The sequence below is a fragment of the Lygodium microphyllum genome, chromosome 27, assembly GCF_053477565.2.
Source record: "Lygodium microphyllum isolate KBCC chromosome 27, Lygodium_microphyllum_v1.1.10, whole genome shotgun sequence".
Taxonomy (NCBI): domain Eukaryota; kingdom Viridiplantae; phylum Streptophyta; class Polypodiopsida; order Schizaeales; family Lygodiaceae; genus Lygodium; species Lygodium microphyllum.
In genome coordinates, this window is record NC_141161.1 from 45,846,362 (window position 1) to 45,864,201 (window position 17,840).

The 17,840-nt window shown below is 38.0% G+C and overlaps 1 protein-coding gene across 1 annotated transcript; it reads right to left on the bottom strand.

Moving 5' to 3' along the window:
• Positions 1-4,294: 4,294 nt before the first annotated feature.
• Positions 4,295-5,611, bottom strand: LOC148012276 (profilin-like). Its single transcript, XM_087669308.1, has 3 exons — positions 5,323-5,611; positions 4,766-4,903; positions 4,295-4,597 (listed from the first exon to the last, which is right to left on the bottom strand). Exons 1-3 carry the CDS (start codon positions 5,446-5,448, stop codon positions 4,463-4,465), a joined length of 399 nt encoding a protein of 132 aa, XP_087525434.1. The 5' UTR covers positions 5,449-5,611; the 3' UTR covers positions 4,295-4,462.
• Positions 5,612-17,840: the final 12,229 nt, after the last annotated feature.

Sequence of the window (17,840 nt, forward strand, 5' to 3'; positions counted from 1 at the left end):
AATATGGTCTGCAACAAACTGTCTGCATCCATGAGCATCCATCTCTTCATTCTTTTCATCCACTGCACACCCTTTGATTGGAACATCATCCAAGAAGGGCACTGTCAATTGTGGTATAAAATCCTTGAGTACCCTATTCATAGCATTTGTCATGTGTGCCACTGAGTTTGTTATACCCTGCGGGAGAGTACACATCTGTACTAACCCCAAAGGAGTCTTCATGGTTGTGATATCTTTGCTTTCAATTGCAAGCTAAAATTGATCATACCCCGAGTAAAGATTACCCAAAGAATAGATTGCTCTGCCTGCAAAAACCTTTGCAAATTCATCAACCATAGGACCTGCACCCACATTTCTTATGGTCACTTTATTGATCGGTTGCATGTCTTGAATAAATCTCAAAGCCCCATTCTTTTTGGATACAGTAAACTAATGATTTCAGTACGAGGCTGAAGAGGGCTCCAAGATCTTCATGCGAATCTTTTCATTTAGCAAATCCATCAACTTTCGCAAGTAAGCTTTAGGCATTGGAATAGGTCTCAAGTTCCATGGTACATGTGGCACAGTAAATATTACCATAGGAGAGACAACATTTGGATCCACACAACCTATTTTAATTGGCTGAAATGCAAATGCATTTTCATGCCTAGCCAACATCTATATAAAATAGTCTCTTTCAGCAGGCAAAAGAAACCCTTCTGCACCAACTTTCAATTCCTGTAATGTTTTAGATGTAAACTGATGACCTATATCCTAGATGACAATGATAATGTCTAGTAGATGTAGGCACACTACAAAAAGCAATAACTAGCTGAAGAATGCATATAGAAAGATGACGAATTAAAAAAGTGCACCTAAACTATCAGAGCTCTTATGTCTCTGCCAGACTCTAACAGGAGCTCACAACTAGGAGAGAGCATGCTGACATAACTAACATAGGCAAGCTAATAGAAGAGAGAGTAGTCATGAGAGCTGTGAACCAAAAGGTGAGATGAGAGACAATAATTGTATTATTACAAAAGTGATCAAAATTTACATGCCTCACAGCTTTTGTACCTATGTCAATGTGACAAGGTATTATCAATAATCTCTCACTAAAATATAAGTCTTCCTAGCTTCTTACAAATTGACTCATAGTAATAACTCAAACAAGAATCTATTTGAAATAACCCTAATAGCACCCTATAAAATGTGATGTCAATTGTACCTTATGGACTTGAATAACTTCAATTAACTTAATGTGTGTGTGTGTGTGTGATATTTTGGTTTGGATTGTTTAAACTAAAAATCATGTTTAATATTATTATACACGCTACCAAAATCTCAAAGTCAAACTTAAACGAATCCCAAAGTCCATATTTAAGTACTACAAATCAATAAACCATCTAAGTTAGAGCCTTGTTATCTATTTTAGCATTTAGGTTTGAACATTCTCTTTGGACACTATAATTGTAGAGATAGGCAACTACTCGTATTTATCTACACCTATTTTCCATTTTATGTAGTACAAGTGCTTATGTACATCTCAAAAGTACTCAAATTTGTAGGACCAACTTTCATATATGTTTGTTTCACATAAATGGAGAAAGAACATATTTTAACTTGCTATACTATTAATGATGGGTAAACATTTAGTTTCAAAATTATGGTCAATCATATTCATATTCTTTTAAGTGTAAAATTTGAAATGTAAAAGTCTTTAGCCCAATGGCAAATATTAGCCACTAAATTAAACGTTTTCATAAAAAAGTAGCAAATGTAAAAGCCTTTAGTATCCCTTCCTTGGCACTACAATAGATTTTATAGATATATCTAAGTCCCTTCTTAAAATATGAAAATATTTGAACATCATAGTTGACCCAATTTAATTTTTGAGTATCAAATTAGAAATATAAAAAAATTAGATAAATACTAAAAAATTAGTCAAAAAAATCATTTCTAACTCACCCATGTAGTAAAGGTAAAAGCCTCTAACATTACCTCCTTTGCAATAGGGTAGCTTATATAAATAGATCGATTTAACTTTCCAAAATGTGAAAAAGTTTTGACAAATCTTATTACTCATGTGAATATTTAGAAATCCATCATGAGCCAAGTGCATTCTATGCAATGAACTAACTAGGCGCATTTCTAGAACTAAGGGCAAAAGGATTGTTTGCTTTTGTATTTTGTTTATGCCCACTTCTATACATTCTTCAACATTGTGTCTTAAGATCGTAAGAGAAGTTGAGAGATAGAAAAGTGTGAAAGATAGACAAATAGACAATGAGATATAGGTAGGCAAATAAATTGATATCCAGTTTATTAATAGTGCTTAGATTTATGATTGGTCCTAGGTCTAGTTGTCTATATGAGGTTGATTGCAATGGATGAGAAACATATTTTTGCATGAATGAACTATTTTTTCATAAGATGGTTATTTTCCACAACCCTATGTATATATAGCAATAGGTTCATGTATTAATTCTTGGATGGAAAATATAGCATAGACAAGTGGAAAGGTAGATAGGTAGATGGATGGATGTTAGATTGATAGAAAAATAATATTCCCACCTAACCATATGTGGACACCTAACTACACATCCAACTGTCCACCTCCACTCTACCACTTGCTACCATCGAACCTACTTACCCATCCATCTCTTTCATCTCTCTAATATTCTAAACTATTGCGTTAGGGGATTCCTCAACTAAAGGGTCCTCTAAGAAAATCCACAGAAAAAGATTCCAAAAGTTAGGGGCACAATAAAATTTAAAAAACAAGCTCCAAATTTATCATTTTTGTGAATTTAGATTCTACTCATCAAGAGCTTCATGAAGATATGGATCAATAGGATTTTTATATGGGACAAGGATGTTACAAAAAGATTCATTTTTTTCTCATGAGGATTAGCATCTAAACTCATACAGATTTTGGAGATTGTATGCAAAAAGTGACCTCGTCCTAACTTTTTGGAAATGACTTCTATAGAGGGCCTACTTTTGTGCCCAAAAATTAACAAGTCACTCCATCCTTCTACTTAAACACTTCATATTCATTGAAGTTCTTCATAATGTTTTTGAAACTATCATTGCCCTCTTGATAGGTGAGGGAACATAAGATAATAGTGTATAGTTGCCATAGCTTTTTTTCTTATCACAAGTATTTAAATCTCTAAGATTCTAGACATACTTAGTTAGATTTGAAACTACAAACCCTTAGGGCAGTTATCCAAAAACATGTTGTAATGACTCCATTCTTCAAATCAATAGTAAGGTAAATTACTTGAGTTTTGGATAACTTTGAAAATAACATCATATGCTTGGATTAGAAAATGTTTCCATAGTTTGTGCAAGAGTGCACATGTGCATGTATATGCTCTATGTGTTTGTGTGTGTGTTTTGGTTGGGGGGGGGGACTCAAAATTCAAGATAAGGATGCCAATGATCTTGCAAATGAATTGATTAGGGTACCCATGCTACTAGCATTAAGCCTTTTTGTGTAAAGCATGGGCACAATTGTGATGAGTATAGCTCTTGTGAATTATCTATGAGATGTGTTTTTGACTAGTGCTTGGAATTGTGATAAACACCCTTCATGTGGAGAAATTTAAGAAATTGTATGGGCCACTCTAATTCCTAGGCAAGTCTAATGGAAATTTTCCACTAGTGCATGAGATAAAAGAATTATTAGAAGAACCGCTAGCTCAAGTGATAACGAAATGGTATCATAAACCCAAGGTCACAAGTTCCATTCTTGTAGGTAGCAATGCGATACCTTGTATGATGTATGAGGTCAAAAGTTTCATTCTTGTAGGCAATGGTGCAATACCTTGTATGATGCATGATATAAGAAGTTGATTATGGCTCCACTTGGTTGGTCACTAAGATGGACGTTGTGCTATGACCACTTGTAAAATGCATGGTTAAGGGTTTGGGTGCCCCTTAACCACAAGTATCGATGTAAGCCTCGATATTTAATTAATACAAAATTGTTTCGTTTTGTGCCTAGAAGAATTGCTAGAAAATTTGCGATGGCATGGACACGTGCATGCATACAATTGTTCTCTCACTTTGGCGTTATTGTAAAAACTTTGGGATGGTCATTGGGCTCTTCAAGAGAGAGAAAAATGGGTGCTTTCTTCTACTACTTTGCTAAAGTTGTATGGTTTTTCAATATAATATACTTTAAACAATGGTATTGATAATTCTACAAAAGGCTAGGAATATGAGTAAAAAACTAAAGGAAGTTAATAATCTGCTTTGTATGTTACCAAATGAAAATTCTGCTTTCTAAATCAAGCTTTGAGAGGCCTTTAACAACAAAAGTAAGAATCACTTTATTACAAACATTACCATGAGATCTACATTTGGTTGTAAGTGCTCATCTTTTGCTTGTTAACTTATTACAAGCACTTGGTTGTAAATGCTTCTCTTTTGCTTACAAAGGGACCTTCATTTAAAATTGTGGTGGAACATACCATCATATGCATTGCTCTATAAGGTAGTCACCAAGCTTCTCAACCACAATGTTGCATTCACTTGGTGTGACACCTTCATCGTATATGCCTATCACAAGGGCGGCACTTGTCTTCTTGATGGTGCAACCCCCTTGTCCCTAGAGAATTTACTCAACCTTGTAAAGATCTAATGTTTTTTTGTTTTTCATAATAAGACTTTTCATTAATCCAAATGGTTAAACCATCAACATTGATTAACATTGCAATTTCTATGGTGTTATAAATAATGAAATTGGCATCTGATAAAACAAAACTCAAATTCTTACCTTTTTCCCACGAATAACTTGGCCAGGCTCACCTTGAATGAGCATATACTTAGTCCCTCCTAAGATGATGCCATGTTGTGCCAATTCATTGTTATCACTAAAGCCTTTCACAATGTTCTCAATCTCATCAGATGTTATCTACAGCAAGTTTGAAAGAAATGTTATCTAAACATTAGAGAGAGTTTGAAAGAAATGTTATCTAAACATTAGAGAAAGTTTGAAAGAAATGTTCCTACACATGAATTATGAGTTTCTTCAAAAGGAAGATTTTTGAAGAGAAGTGGGGAATAGAATCCCTTTGGGTCTCTTAAGGATCCGAAGTTAGAATCACACACACACACACACACACACACTCAGACACACACACACACTCTCTCTCTCTCTCTCTCTCTCTCTCTCTCTCTCTCTCTCTCTTTAGTGGGCTAGGTATAGTCACATCCGCCATAGCTGCTCTCTATAGTGGGCTAGGTATAGTCACATCCGCCATAGCTGAATGTGTGTGTGTGTGTGTGTGTGTGTGTGTGTGTGTGTGTGAGAGAGAGAGAGAGAGGTTGTACCTCAGGGAAGTGCTCGCTCTGAGCCCAGACGTTGCCGTCCTGTCCCATGATGGCTGCTGCCGTGAGGTGATGCCCGTTCGACAGCTCCACCATCAGCTGTCCGTCTACAAACTCCTGCCATGACATGACTGAGTGGCTCTGAGAGAGAGAGAGAGAGAGAGAGAACGCTTTGTTCCTAGATCTATCCCAACACAACAAGCACAAAATGGGAGAAGTAGTGGTAGTAGAAGGAGAATGCGGGGGAGGAGGTTGAAAAATGAAGAGAAGGCAGCCTTAGATAGATTGAAAGTGAAGGCATGATTCTTATACCACAATTATTTCTTATGTTGAACACTACTTGCAAACAGCAACCCAACCTTAGAGAATTGTTGTAATAAGTGGGCTCACAAGGTTTCTTCTACTTTAGGCGCAATGTACGGCTACAAGACATCTTTCTAAGTGCATTCACATTCTAGGATAGCTTTAAGAACACTTCCTCTAGCCCCTCTCCATATGGTAGTTGGCTTGTATCAAATCCTTCCCTTAGCACGGGCCCTACAACGATCAGAATTGACTTTACCGACATGTTTGCTACGAGAGAATTCTATATGTGAAAGCATCGAGGACGTCCTACCAATAAACATTTGCTTTTCACACAAACACACAAATAGTCTAATTGAGTGCATGCAAAACTTCTCCCATCTTTTCTCTTCTTCTTTTTCTTTAAAAATTGTCTTTTCATAGTGCTATTGGGTACCTTTGGGCTCCATCTTTACTTTTTATTAGCCTCATATTATCATGACTTTCACTTTTTCAACATTATATTCTATCCATCCCTTTCAATATTTAGCTTTAAATGAATGCAAATTCTCCTCCCTATCTCTCTCATATCCTTGAACTAATATAGGATGGGGCCATCTAAAAAGAGAATATCAATCACCTAGCCTGATCTCTCAATTGAAGTTGTGCAAACTATTACAAAGATCCCTTTCCTTTAATGACTAATATAAGTGGTAAGCATTTTATTTGTGAGTTAAAATTTGACATGCACATATGAAATGAATATTTGCTACTTTTGACTCAATCATAACATGGAAGACTATTTACCATCATCAAGATGGAGTTGCTTAAGTTTAATTACTTTAAACATTTAAAGATATAATCATCAAATAAGATTACATGTAATTTCCTTCCTAGATGACACTTAAATATTATCTCATTTTTTAATCAACACATTATGTGCCAATTCTAAATATATATAAATACATCAAACAAAGAAGCAAGGGAGTGCCCAATAACATGGAGGATTAAACATTTTTGTCCACATCAACTAAATAATGTGATTAGCAAAAACTGAGAGCCAAGCTCACTCTCTTACAACTTGTAATATTTTTGTCAAGTAGAGTCCCATGTAGCTTCTACAGTTTTGTATTGAAAAATTCCATCATGGAGCCATTTGAATGGGTTGTGTGCCCAAGAGATCAAAAAGGGTGTAAACTCTCAAAAGAATGTATAAAAGGGAGGAGAAATAATGGAACAAGTCATTTAAGTATGCGTCAACTTTTTGTGATATTTCTTTCTCAAAGCTTCTATCTACTACTTGAGCTCTCATGTGCTATTGAGAGAGGGAGTGTAAGAGAGAGATAGTGAGAGAGTGTGTGTGACAGTCAAAGCGTGAGGGACGTGGCATGAAGCACTTAGTGGTTCTCTACTCTTTCCTTGTCTCTACATTCTTCTCACAATGATGACTCAAGGCTCGTGGTAGTGTGTGCATCTAGATTGAGAGCTTATAGAATGAGATGGTTACACAAGGATCGTGTGATACCCTTTAGCTTGAGCAATAGGAGCTTTGCTTGTGCCATCTCGACATTTTGGTTTTATTATCGGGATCATAGAACCAAACATTCGAGGCACTACTCTATCGCATATAGGAATAAGAAGCATGCCGTGAAGGGTGAGAGATCGATCTTTTGCTTGCATATTAATGGTTTTTGAAACATGCATGGTTAGGTCAAGAGGAAAAGAGAAAGAGTCTATGTTGATGCTTTTCGTGTTGTGGATGATTGAAATCTAGCATCCAAATACAATCTTAAGTATGAATAGAAAAGATTGAGAGAAAGGATACATTTTGGATACTAGTTGAGAGGTCTAAGAGAAGGAGGTAGTAAACTAGAGAGTTGAATGTGAGAGGAGAGAATATTTCCTTCTATACAGAATGGAAAGTTAGCATTCAAGTGTAATCATTTGAGTATAATAGGCATTTGAATGTAAGAGGAATAGAGAAGAAAATTTTCACAAATAAAAAAAATATAAATATAAAAAATGCAAATGTAAAATGACAACATGAAGGGAGAAAGCCCTGAGTGGAAGCCCACCACAAGCAAGAGCTATGGTGGAAGAAGCAAGAGAGTAAGAGCTAGAGACACCAGATGTGGGTACTCTAACAATCACAATATGTGGCTGGCCTTCCCTTATTCAAATGTCATTGAAAGAATAAAGAATAAAGAATAAAGTGACAATGATAGGTACCCACCACCTATAGTATACAAGTGTGTGAGTATTATCAGTATAATGAACACACTGACAGTTAGACATAGGCTCCTTTACACCCAACAACCTCCTACTTAAAGTGACAAATGTGCCCCTAGTGAGGAGAGAATAAGAAAAAAGTGACAATGTACAAATGTATGGAAAGTATAATAGGATGAGAAAATATGTCATCTCATCCTACGTCCATCAACTTTCTAAGGAAGGAAAACGCTCTGTTGAGGGACTTTTAGCAAGAAAATTAGAAGGATTTTGGTCAAGTGAGATTTTGAAAAGCTCGATAGACTTGTCTTCAATTACCTCTCTAATAAAGTGGTAATGCACCTCAATGTGCTTTGTCTTTGCATGGAAGACTGGATTCTTGGCAAACAAAATAACACTCGTAAAATCTGAATACATTATAGGGACCACATCAATAATACAAAGGTTTGCCACCAAATTGCCTAACTAGAGAGTCTCCTTGCAAGCCTTAGTGGGTATAACATACTCTATCTCAGACCTATATTTCTACACCCTGGACATCTAAGAAATAGTACCTTCAACAAAGGTGAAGACATAGCCAAAGATGGATTTCCTACTATCTCCATGTCTTGCATAATTAGAGTAAGTGTACCCCATGACTCCTATATCTTGGCTACCATAACATATGCACATATATATTATCTCTGATGGGCAGATCGCCTAGCAAGTATAGGATAAGATTCACAATATCTATGATAAGCAGAGCCCTGCCTCTCAAATGTATTGATTAAAGCAATTCATGGACCTTCATATGAAGGAGGGGACTTCCATGTCTATCCACTTAAATGAGTTTCATTCTATTTTCGACCACTTGTCTTTACAAGGACTTGAATTTAAGGATTATCTTCCTCCCTTCTTCTTGTTGATTGCATTGCTTGAGTCATAGGAAACATTCCGTACTACTATGATGTGTGTAAATTTGCATATTGATGGGCTCAAATTGTAGGATGTAGAGGGCGCTCTTTTGAATAATGAGATTAATAGAAAGAATGTAGATACTTCCCATAACTCTCATGCTTTGACCATTAGAGGCAATAATGGCAGAACCAGTAATGATCACTATGGAAGAGACTCTTAGAAGTCTCATTCGCAATCACTGAACAATCTCATAGTAAGTCCCATGACTATAAGTTTGCATACATTGACTTGTCACTATTGTGAGAAGCAAGGTCATTTTTTGCCATAGTTCCATAAAATGTGATGACAAGCACAAAGAAAAGATAAAGAATAAAGTGCAAGAAAAGAATGATGATCTCTCTAGCAAGTCCATTATCAAGATTGAAGAGATTAATGTTGTACATAGTGATTTTGATGATGACTATATACTTGTAGCTTCTTCTCTTGATGTTTTGAAGTTGACTAATGCCTCATCTACCTATGCTTAGTGTTGTTTCTTGATTCATGGGCTTCATTTTATGTCACTCCTCATCGAGAGTGGTTCCACTCCTATCATAGCATGGCATGATCTATCAAATTGAGTAATGATCTGGCATTGGATATTATTGGTATTGGAGATATCCAATTGTAGTTTTTTAAAGGTATTATGTTTACTTTGCATGATGTATGCCATATTCTAGCTTTGATCAAAAGCCTAGCTAGACAATTGGATGATGCATGTTATGTTGTATCTTTTGGTGATTCCTCATGGAAGCTTACCTGTGGAAATCTTGTCTTGGTACGAGGTGCTAAGTCTAGCACTCTTTATCTTTTACTTGTATCTAGGTCTATTGTCCATGTTTTGATAGTGGCAGTAGTACCACATATATCATTATAGCATAGTCGCCTTGGGAACATGCCATTAAAGGGAATGAAAATGCTTACCTATTTGCGGTATCTTCTGCCCCTTGACTATAAGTGTTTTGATTCTTGTGATCATTGTCTTTATGGTTGGCAGACTCATAATTTGCATAAGAAGTCTGGCAGTGAAAAGTAAATGGGTGAGTCTCTAGCTCTTATTCATTCTGATATTTGTGGACCTATGCCCTACAAATCATTAGGTGGTGTAAAGTATTTTATTACTTTCATTGATGATAACTCACATAAGGTCTAGGCATACTCCATAAAGCAAAAAAATTAGAAGTCTTGGCTATCTTTTAGTGTTGTTGGCTTGGTTTCGTTAAGAACCAATTTGGGTATAGATTGAAATGCCTACAATCTAACAATGGACCGAGTATGTATCCAAAGCCTTTGAGCCGTTTTGTGATGAGAGGGATATTAAGCATCAGTTGATCACCTTGTACACCCTACCCCCGAATGGTATGGATGAGTGTGTAAATAGGACTATTCAGGAGCAAGTTCATAGTATGCTTAGCCAGGTAGGCTTACTATAGCACTTTTGGGCTAAGGCATTTACTACTACCATATTTGATAAATCGATCCTTGTGCATTGCTCTTGACTATCAAGTTTAGAGGAGGTATGGTCTAGAAAACCTCCATCATATGCTCATTTGTGCATATTTGGTTATGAGGATTTCTACCATGTTCCCAACAAAAAGTGCGATAAGTTACATCCTACATCCATGTGAAATGCATCTTTCTTGTTCATGGCAATGTAGGTGAGATGGCCTATCACCTATGGGGTCCCCATACTCAAAAGGTCATCCATAGCCATGATGTTGTTTTTCATGAGGAGAAAATGCATAAGCGGTCTAAGCAGATCATTGAGGTATGCAAGGTGGTATTTCAAGAGGAGCCTTCTATTATTGTATAGCCAACTAGACAGTCTGCAATTAGCTGATGCTCCAATGGCCTAGGACCTTGATGTTAGGTAGAATGTATAGACTCCATAGCATGTTTTATGGTAGTCTACTAGAGATAAATGTCAACTTGATCAGTTTGCACCCTCTTTGGATTATGTTATGGTGACAAATGCTGGTGAGTCTCTTACCTACGATGAAGCCATGTGCAGAAGTGATAGTCACTCTTGGGAGAAGGCTATACAGTCATAGTATGACTTCTTGCTAAAAAATCATACATGGAATTTGGTTTCTTTGCCTAGTGAAAAAAGTAATTTGCTATGCAAGTGGGTGTACAAGTTGAAAAATACCCCATGGATGCCCCAAGCCAACCTATAAGGCCAGATTGGTTGGTAAGGATTTTAAGTAGGAGTATGGTTTTGAATTTGATGAAGTCTTCTCTCCTATCTTCAAAATGACAACCCTATGCTTGGTATTGGCTTTGGTTGTGCAGCTAGATTTGGACCTCTATTAGATGGATATCAAGATGGCTTTCTTACATGGGGACTTGTATGATGAGATTTATATGCAACAACCAAAGGACTTTGAGAAAAAAGGTAGGGAACACCTAGTGTGCAAGTTGAGAAAGAGCCTTTATGGCCTTAAGCAAGCACCTAGCTAATGGTACTAAAAGTTCAATGCTTTCATGCACTCATAGGGATATACTAACAATGATATGGATTAGTGTTTATACACAAAGGCCTATGATGGCAACATTATGATTTTGGCCCTCTATGTGGATGATATGGTGATTGTTAGGAATACTCATGATGAGCTAGATGCCTTGAAAAGTTAGCTCAAGAAGAGCTTTGAGATGAAGAATGTGGGATATGTCTCCCATATTCTTGGGATGTGTATCACATGTGATCACTCTAAGGAGCTCCTTTACTTTTCGTAGAAGGAGTACATCCATAAGGTCCTTGAGCAGTTTTATAAGCAAGATGTTAAGCCTATTAGTTGTTCTTTACCTTCTCATGTAAAGGTTAGTCAAGCCAATTGTCTATAGTAGTCTGATGAGAAAAAGGTTGAGATGGCCAAGATCCCTTATGCATCTACGGTGGGCAATTTGATGTATGCCATAATAGCCACTCATCCTGACATAACATTTGCAATGGGAGTTGTGGTATGCTATATGCTATAAAGGGTATCATGAGGTACCTTAAGGGAAATGCAGAAAATAAAAAATGGAGGACATTCCCAAGGCAAGAGAAATACAAAAGAGAAAGGCATACTTATAAAAAAATATGAAGATATTAAGTGTAGGAAAAAGCCTCGAATGTAAAAGGAAGCACACAATAATAAGTGGCCATGATATGCTAGCAAGAAAAGTGCCACGTGCATTGTAATTCATTTTGTAAAAGAGTGTCGTGCTCTCTTATGCAAATTGTAAAGAATGAGAGGTGGGATTGAGGCCTATGCTAATAGGAAGGAGAAAAAAAGATAGTAGAGGGATCGGACCAAAAAGGGGATGGTTGCCCAAGGAGGGGATAAGGGTAGGTATAAAAGTCAAGAAATGAAAAAAGAAGCTCATTCTTGTGCGTGACGAAACTTGCTCTCTTTTTGCTTCTTGCTCTTGCTTCCTTCTTGTGCATGAGAGAGGGAAAGAATGTGTGTGAGGGACCATGGAGAAACTCTTCTTCTCCTTTCATCATCATCATCTTCTTTTTCTCTTTCCCTTTTCTTGCATGGGGGGCTATGGAGGTCAAAGCTCGGATCTTGGAGACGAAGCTTTCTTAAGAGCACGTCTCGAATCGTGGAGCATTTGACGAAATAATGGGAGGAGGTACTTGATCATATTCGAATGTAAGGTCACTACATTGGTGTGTGGAAGAGTGCACACGGCTATGTGAGAGGTATCCATAGCTCTCTACTTGAAACACTTGAAGCAATAAGCAATCCATGGATCTTGGTGGTTTACCCGTGAGGGTGACGAAAGCTTAGTGAGAAACAAAAATAGATTTGGATTTCTTAGATTGAATGCACTCTAATATCAATTGCCATTTTTGGGATCAAAGGCTTCTCCTACTTGAGTGCTCTTCTTAATCACATGCTCATCTTTGTCAATGCTCCTATGAAGGGCATGCCAATGCTTTAATCATAATCCGCTTGTGACCCTCTTGCATTTGTGAGAGAATTACCTTATACAATCCAATCTACAAGAGAATCGAATCCACGAACTCTTTAGAAATCTTGCCAATATAATTATTGATTGTTGAAGCTTCCGTTCCCCATGAGGAAATCAAATGAAGAGATGATGGCTTGCTCTTGGGGTAAGATTGACTTGAAACATTACCCTGTCCTCCTTTGACTCTAGGCCTAATGTTAATTCCACTGAATCCAAAACTTGAACAAGCACGACACCCTCCAAATAGGTGAGCAAAGGAGAGGAAGACACTAGATACTCACAAGCATGAAAAGCAAGCAATGAGTGTAATCAAGATACCTCTCGCACCTTAGCATGCTTGGCTTTTGGTTTTTATGAGGTGAACCTATAATAATCAGCATATGCAATGCTTTAACCCCTTATTGTGAGCTAAGGCTTGTGTCATCCCACAATAAGAAATTGAAATGGATTTCACTCCTATATCTGAAACACCCTCTCTAGATTGGATGTCCAGACTAGATGCTTGAACCCTACCCAAACCCGACTTGCTTTTCAGTTGACCATCTGAACCTAACTACACTTACAATTCCACACACAAATCCACTAGCTTAATCACGTTATGCATGTAAGACACCTAGCCTTGCATTTGAATCAACTGTAAAAAAAATTTGGAATTCGGTTGCATATTCAAACCTAGCATATGACTCAATTATGCAAATCCCACACTCAAGGTAGAAACTGCTTTCGAAATCCAAAAGACTCTATCCTATGAGACCATGCCATCAAGAGGGAGCACTAGTCCAGGGGAAGAACACAATACCTTGGAGAAAGCCTAAAACATTGTGTGCAAGTTTAGAGCACTACTATTGGAAAACAAACCCTTGCCCCAAACCACAACACATACATGTACTTAAGGGAGCAAAAACGTTGAACCAAGGAACAATTTCAAGTGCTTTAATCATTGGCTAGAAAGTTAGTTGATTGAGAAATGTGCTAAACTGATTGTGGTTTGGTGCTCATTTGTACACATCACAAGTGTTTTTGAAAAGCAAAAAGCTTCATTGATACATCACACTTACACTCACTGACATAAATTGAAAATTAGTTGCTTGAAGGTAAATCAATTGAAAGGATGAACTAGAGAAGGAAACACACAATAAATTTTATCTAACTCAAATACAACCATGGATCAAAAGGAGAAACTTTTTTAAACAAAGGGATTGGGAAAGAAATTGATCTAACATCCATTGTCAAAAGACTTGATGACCATCAATCAAAAGGGGAAGCACATTTTAAAGTATATGGTTCAAGCCCTTCAACTCCATAAGCATCAAGTGCTCGACTTTTACTTCTTCTCAAAGGTACATTCTCATAATTTTTTTCATGTATTTATTGCACTTTCTTTCCTCTTTCTACTCTCTTTCTTCTCTATTTTTACTCATTCCTTGATCACGTAGGGTGCAATACCCCCCATGAAAATTACTTCTCAATGCAAGCTCCATTGTTGGTGATTAAGTGTGCATTTGATGAAGCCATCATATTCTCTCTTTCTCCCATTCTATCAGATTGACCTTATTAAATAGCCCCTTATGCCTCCATTGCCCCCCCTTTCCCCCCTTTTGAGGTGTGCTAATGCTGTTGGGGCCCTTGCTTCAACTCATGCTCTCATGACTAGCTTATGCTTTTAGTTACTCTCTAGCATGGAAATCCCTCTCTCTCCCAAGTATTTACAATAGCATTCCTTTTAGCTCATGCCACCTCTCTAACACCTATTTTTTCTTGAGAGAAATTTTGTTGTGTTGGGGGTAAAGGCACATGTGCCTAATCGCTTGTGTATTCATTACACTAACAGTACTCATACATTTATACACTACATGTGCACCCATCACTGTCACTTGATTCTTTATTCTTTTAGTGACATTGGAATAAGGGAAGGCCATGGTCACACATTGTGACTATTGGAGTTCCCACATCTAGTGTCTCTAGCTCTTGCTCTCTTGCTTCTTCCACCATAACTCTTGCTTCTGCTCGTGGGCTTCCACTTGGGCTTCCTCCCTTCAATTGGTATCAAATATGAGGGAGACATGGTATTGTATCAAATATGAGGATACCATCTCTCCCTCATACCATGGTGTTGAGTTGAGTGCATTGCGTGTAAATACCACCACCCTCACCCGTGACATAGTCCCTTACTTTGCTTGCGGTTTGTCTTGTACAAAGTCCCCTTCTATGAATATGAGTTATTGCCCTCAAGATGGGCCATTCTACAAACTTCTCTGCCTTCTATGCCTTTTAAGCATTCTCTCATGAGCTCTTTGCTAACCGCTACCTTTTGCAAGTGACATCGCCATGGACTACGGTGTACCTAGAGCCCTCCGTGGGCCTAGACAAGTTGTGTTGGGCCCTTCCATGGGATTCCCTGGGCTAGTTCATCACACTTGGTATCAGAGCAAATCTCACATGGGAAGTGCACAACCTCTCATGGTAGGGAGCTTGCTGGTGGGACGAGGGGAAACATAAAAGCGCCAAGAAAGACCCTTCTCAAAATTGAACTTGCAAGCATCAAAGATGTTTATGAAAAAAAAAAAGCACCCTTGAAGACTACTATGCCTTAGAGTACGATTGGTGAGTTTTGGATGACAAGCTAGACTATATGTGTGGAAATGGGGCCAAAGGCCCCTTCAAAGGCAAAATTTGAACTTCAAAAGAAGATGTAGGCTAAAAATTTTGAACAAGGAGATCGAAGAATGGGTCGAGGAGATGATTACTCGAGGTGATTGGGATGTCCTTGACACAGAAAGTGAGTTGAAGCAAAAAAATTATTTTGATTATGATCCCACCATTGCTGCAAGTGCCATAGTGGGGGAGAATGTGGCTTCATGCCAAACAAGTGTGTTGCCAAGGTAGCCCATGCTTAACAAAGAGAAGATGACATCACAACAACTTGCGCCAATAAGAAGAGAGCCGAGTTTGAGCTCCTGCTCATATGACATTAGCGACGAAGATTCTAGTGACTACTCCATCAATGAGGATGACGATGGGCTAAGTGCCAACGATATGATGTGAAAATCAATGCGAGCTCTTATAGAGGCCTAAGGGATGAAAGCCAAGTAGAAGATGGACGAGAAGTCATGTTCCGAGTCCTCTAGCAAGTCAAGTGATGCCTCGAGTTATGATTCTAAATGTGAGTCTTCGAACTTAGATGCCAACACAAAATGGGCATGGAAATCCTAGGTTGATGTTGCCAGGAATTCAGTGCTAAAGAACTCGTGTTGAGATATTGGCAATCACACCCAGCTTAGCCTCTTTGTATAGAACAGTGTGAGCCCAGGATGCAAAATCCCATATGCACAGTGGTGGAAAGTGCATCCTAGTCTATTCCTATAAAGCATTGTACCTGCTCTCTTTTTTAATGCAGTGTCATAGTACTTTTGTCCTTCCAGTAAAGTGTTTGTGTCATTGCCAACACAGAAGATTGTGTTTATGAGTCCAAGTCTTAATCTTGAAACCTAATTTACTTGTGTGAAAATCAATCTTAATGTCTATGTCCTCATGAGCTCACTCTTCCTCTTTTAACCTCCATAGCCATGTCCTAGATTCATGCATTTTCACATGGTATCAGAGCCCAGTCCGGCATGGCCTAGCTCATCTCAGCTTCCTTCTCTGCTCTTCCAGCTCCTCTTCATCATTGCTCTCAGCTCAAGTCTAGCTGAAGGTATCGTCGCTTGGAGCTTTCATATCTCTCAAACTAGGCCATATCTTGTAAAAACTTGGATCTAGGACATGGCTATGACAGAAGCTATGGAGGTTGAAAGAGAAATACTGAACTCATGAAGACATTGATACTAACAATACAAATTGTCACACAAGTGAATTAGGTTCCAGGATTGAGACTTGGACTCATAAACAAAATCTTGTGTGTTGATAGTGACACAAACACTTTACTGGAAAGAAAAGAGTACTATCATTACTTAGAAAAAGAGTGCAAGTACAATGCTTTATAGGAAATTGAATGGTAGTACTTCTCCTACTGTGTATATGGGATTCTAGTCCTAATCCCTCACTACTCCTTACAAAGAGACTAGAGTAGGTGTGATTGCAAACATCTCAGCACCCCTCCTCAATCACAACTAGAAGTACAAAGCATATAAAGGCTTTAGTAAAAGCAACATCTACAAAGTGTGGGCACACCATAAACATGGAAAAACGCTAGAGGCTGTCACAAGAAAGGCTAAGTGTGGGTACCATAAACATGAGGGACATCCAGAGGCTGTAACAAGGGCCTCACAAAGTGTACAGAGGTTGTAGTACAAGGCTACATGAGGAGTTTACAAGTTTATGTCCGAAGCATTACGGCTAGGAAATACAAAGCTAAAAGAGTCTATCCGAATAGAAGGATTGATAAGGTTTGTCCTTCTCTTGGTGGTCTTCTTCTTCTTCTTTTGCTCCTATGTTCTTCTTCTTCTTTAACAATAACTAGATAGGCCTTTTGGAACCTCTTTCTAGCGTGGCAGAACTTCTCGGTATGTTCAGTTCTTTTGCAGAAGTCACAGAAAAGTTGATCCTTCTGGCCTTTGTACTTTGATGACTTAGACTGTGCACCAAACAAGGTGTCAAGTCTCTTGCATGTATCCTGTGAAGTATCATAGTTATCCACATGGTGGATATAGCTATCGTCTAGCTCTAGTTTGATAACGGCTTGAGTCTTATCATCATTCTTTTACCAAGTGACTACAAGGTCCGCATCACGAGGCTTCTTTTCTTTTCCAATGGTAATGGCCTAGAGGCCCTTCTTCATCAAGATGAGTTTGATGCGGGTCTGCCAGGTGTGAAACTCGACTCCTTTGAAGCGAGCACTATTAGAATATCAAGCTCCTATTAATCTTGAGTCAAACTATCATTATGTGTGTCATTCGCTGGATATAGTCGTACATGTGTGTGACATTCAATAAGTCGGTATAGTCAGTGACTTAACCACAATTAGTCTTGGTTAGTCATACCTATGTGTGTAAGTCTTTTTCAATTAGTATGATGGAAGAATAATGGAAGAAGAACAACAATGAGCTGAGGCTTATCTTCCACTCCACTTTGTCTCTCTCCCTCTCTTCCAACATGGTATCAGAGCCTAAACG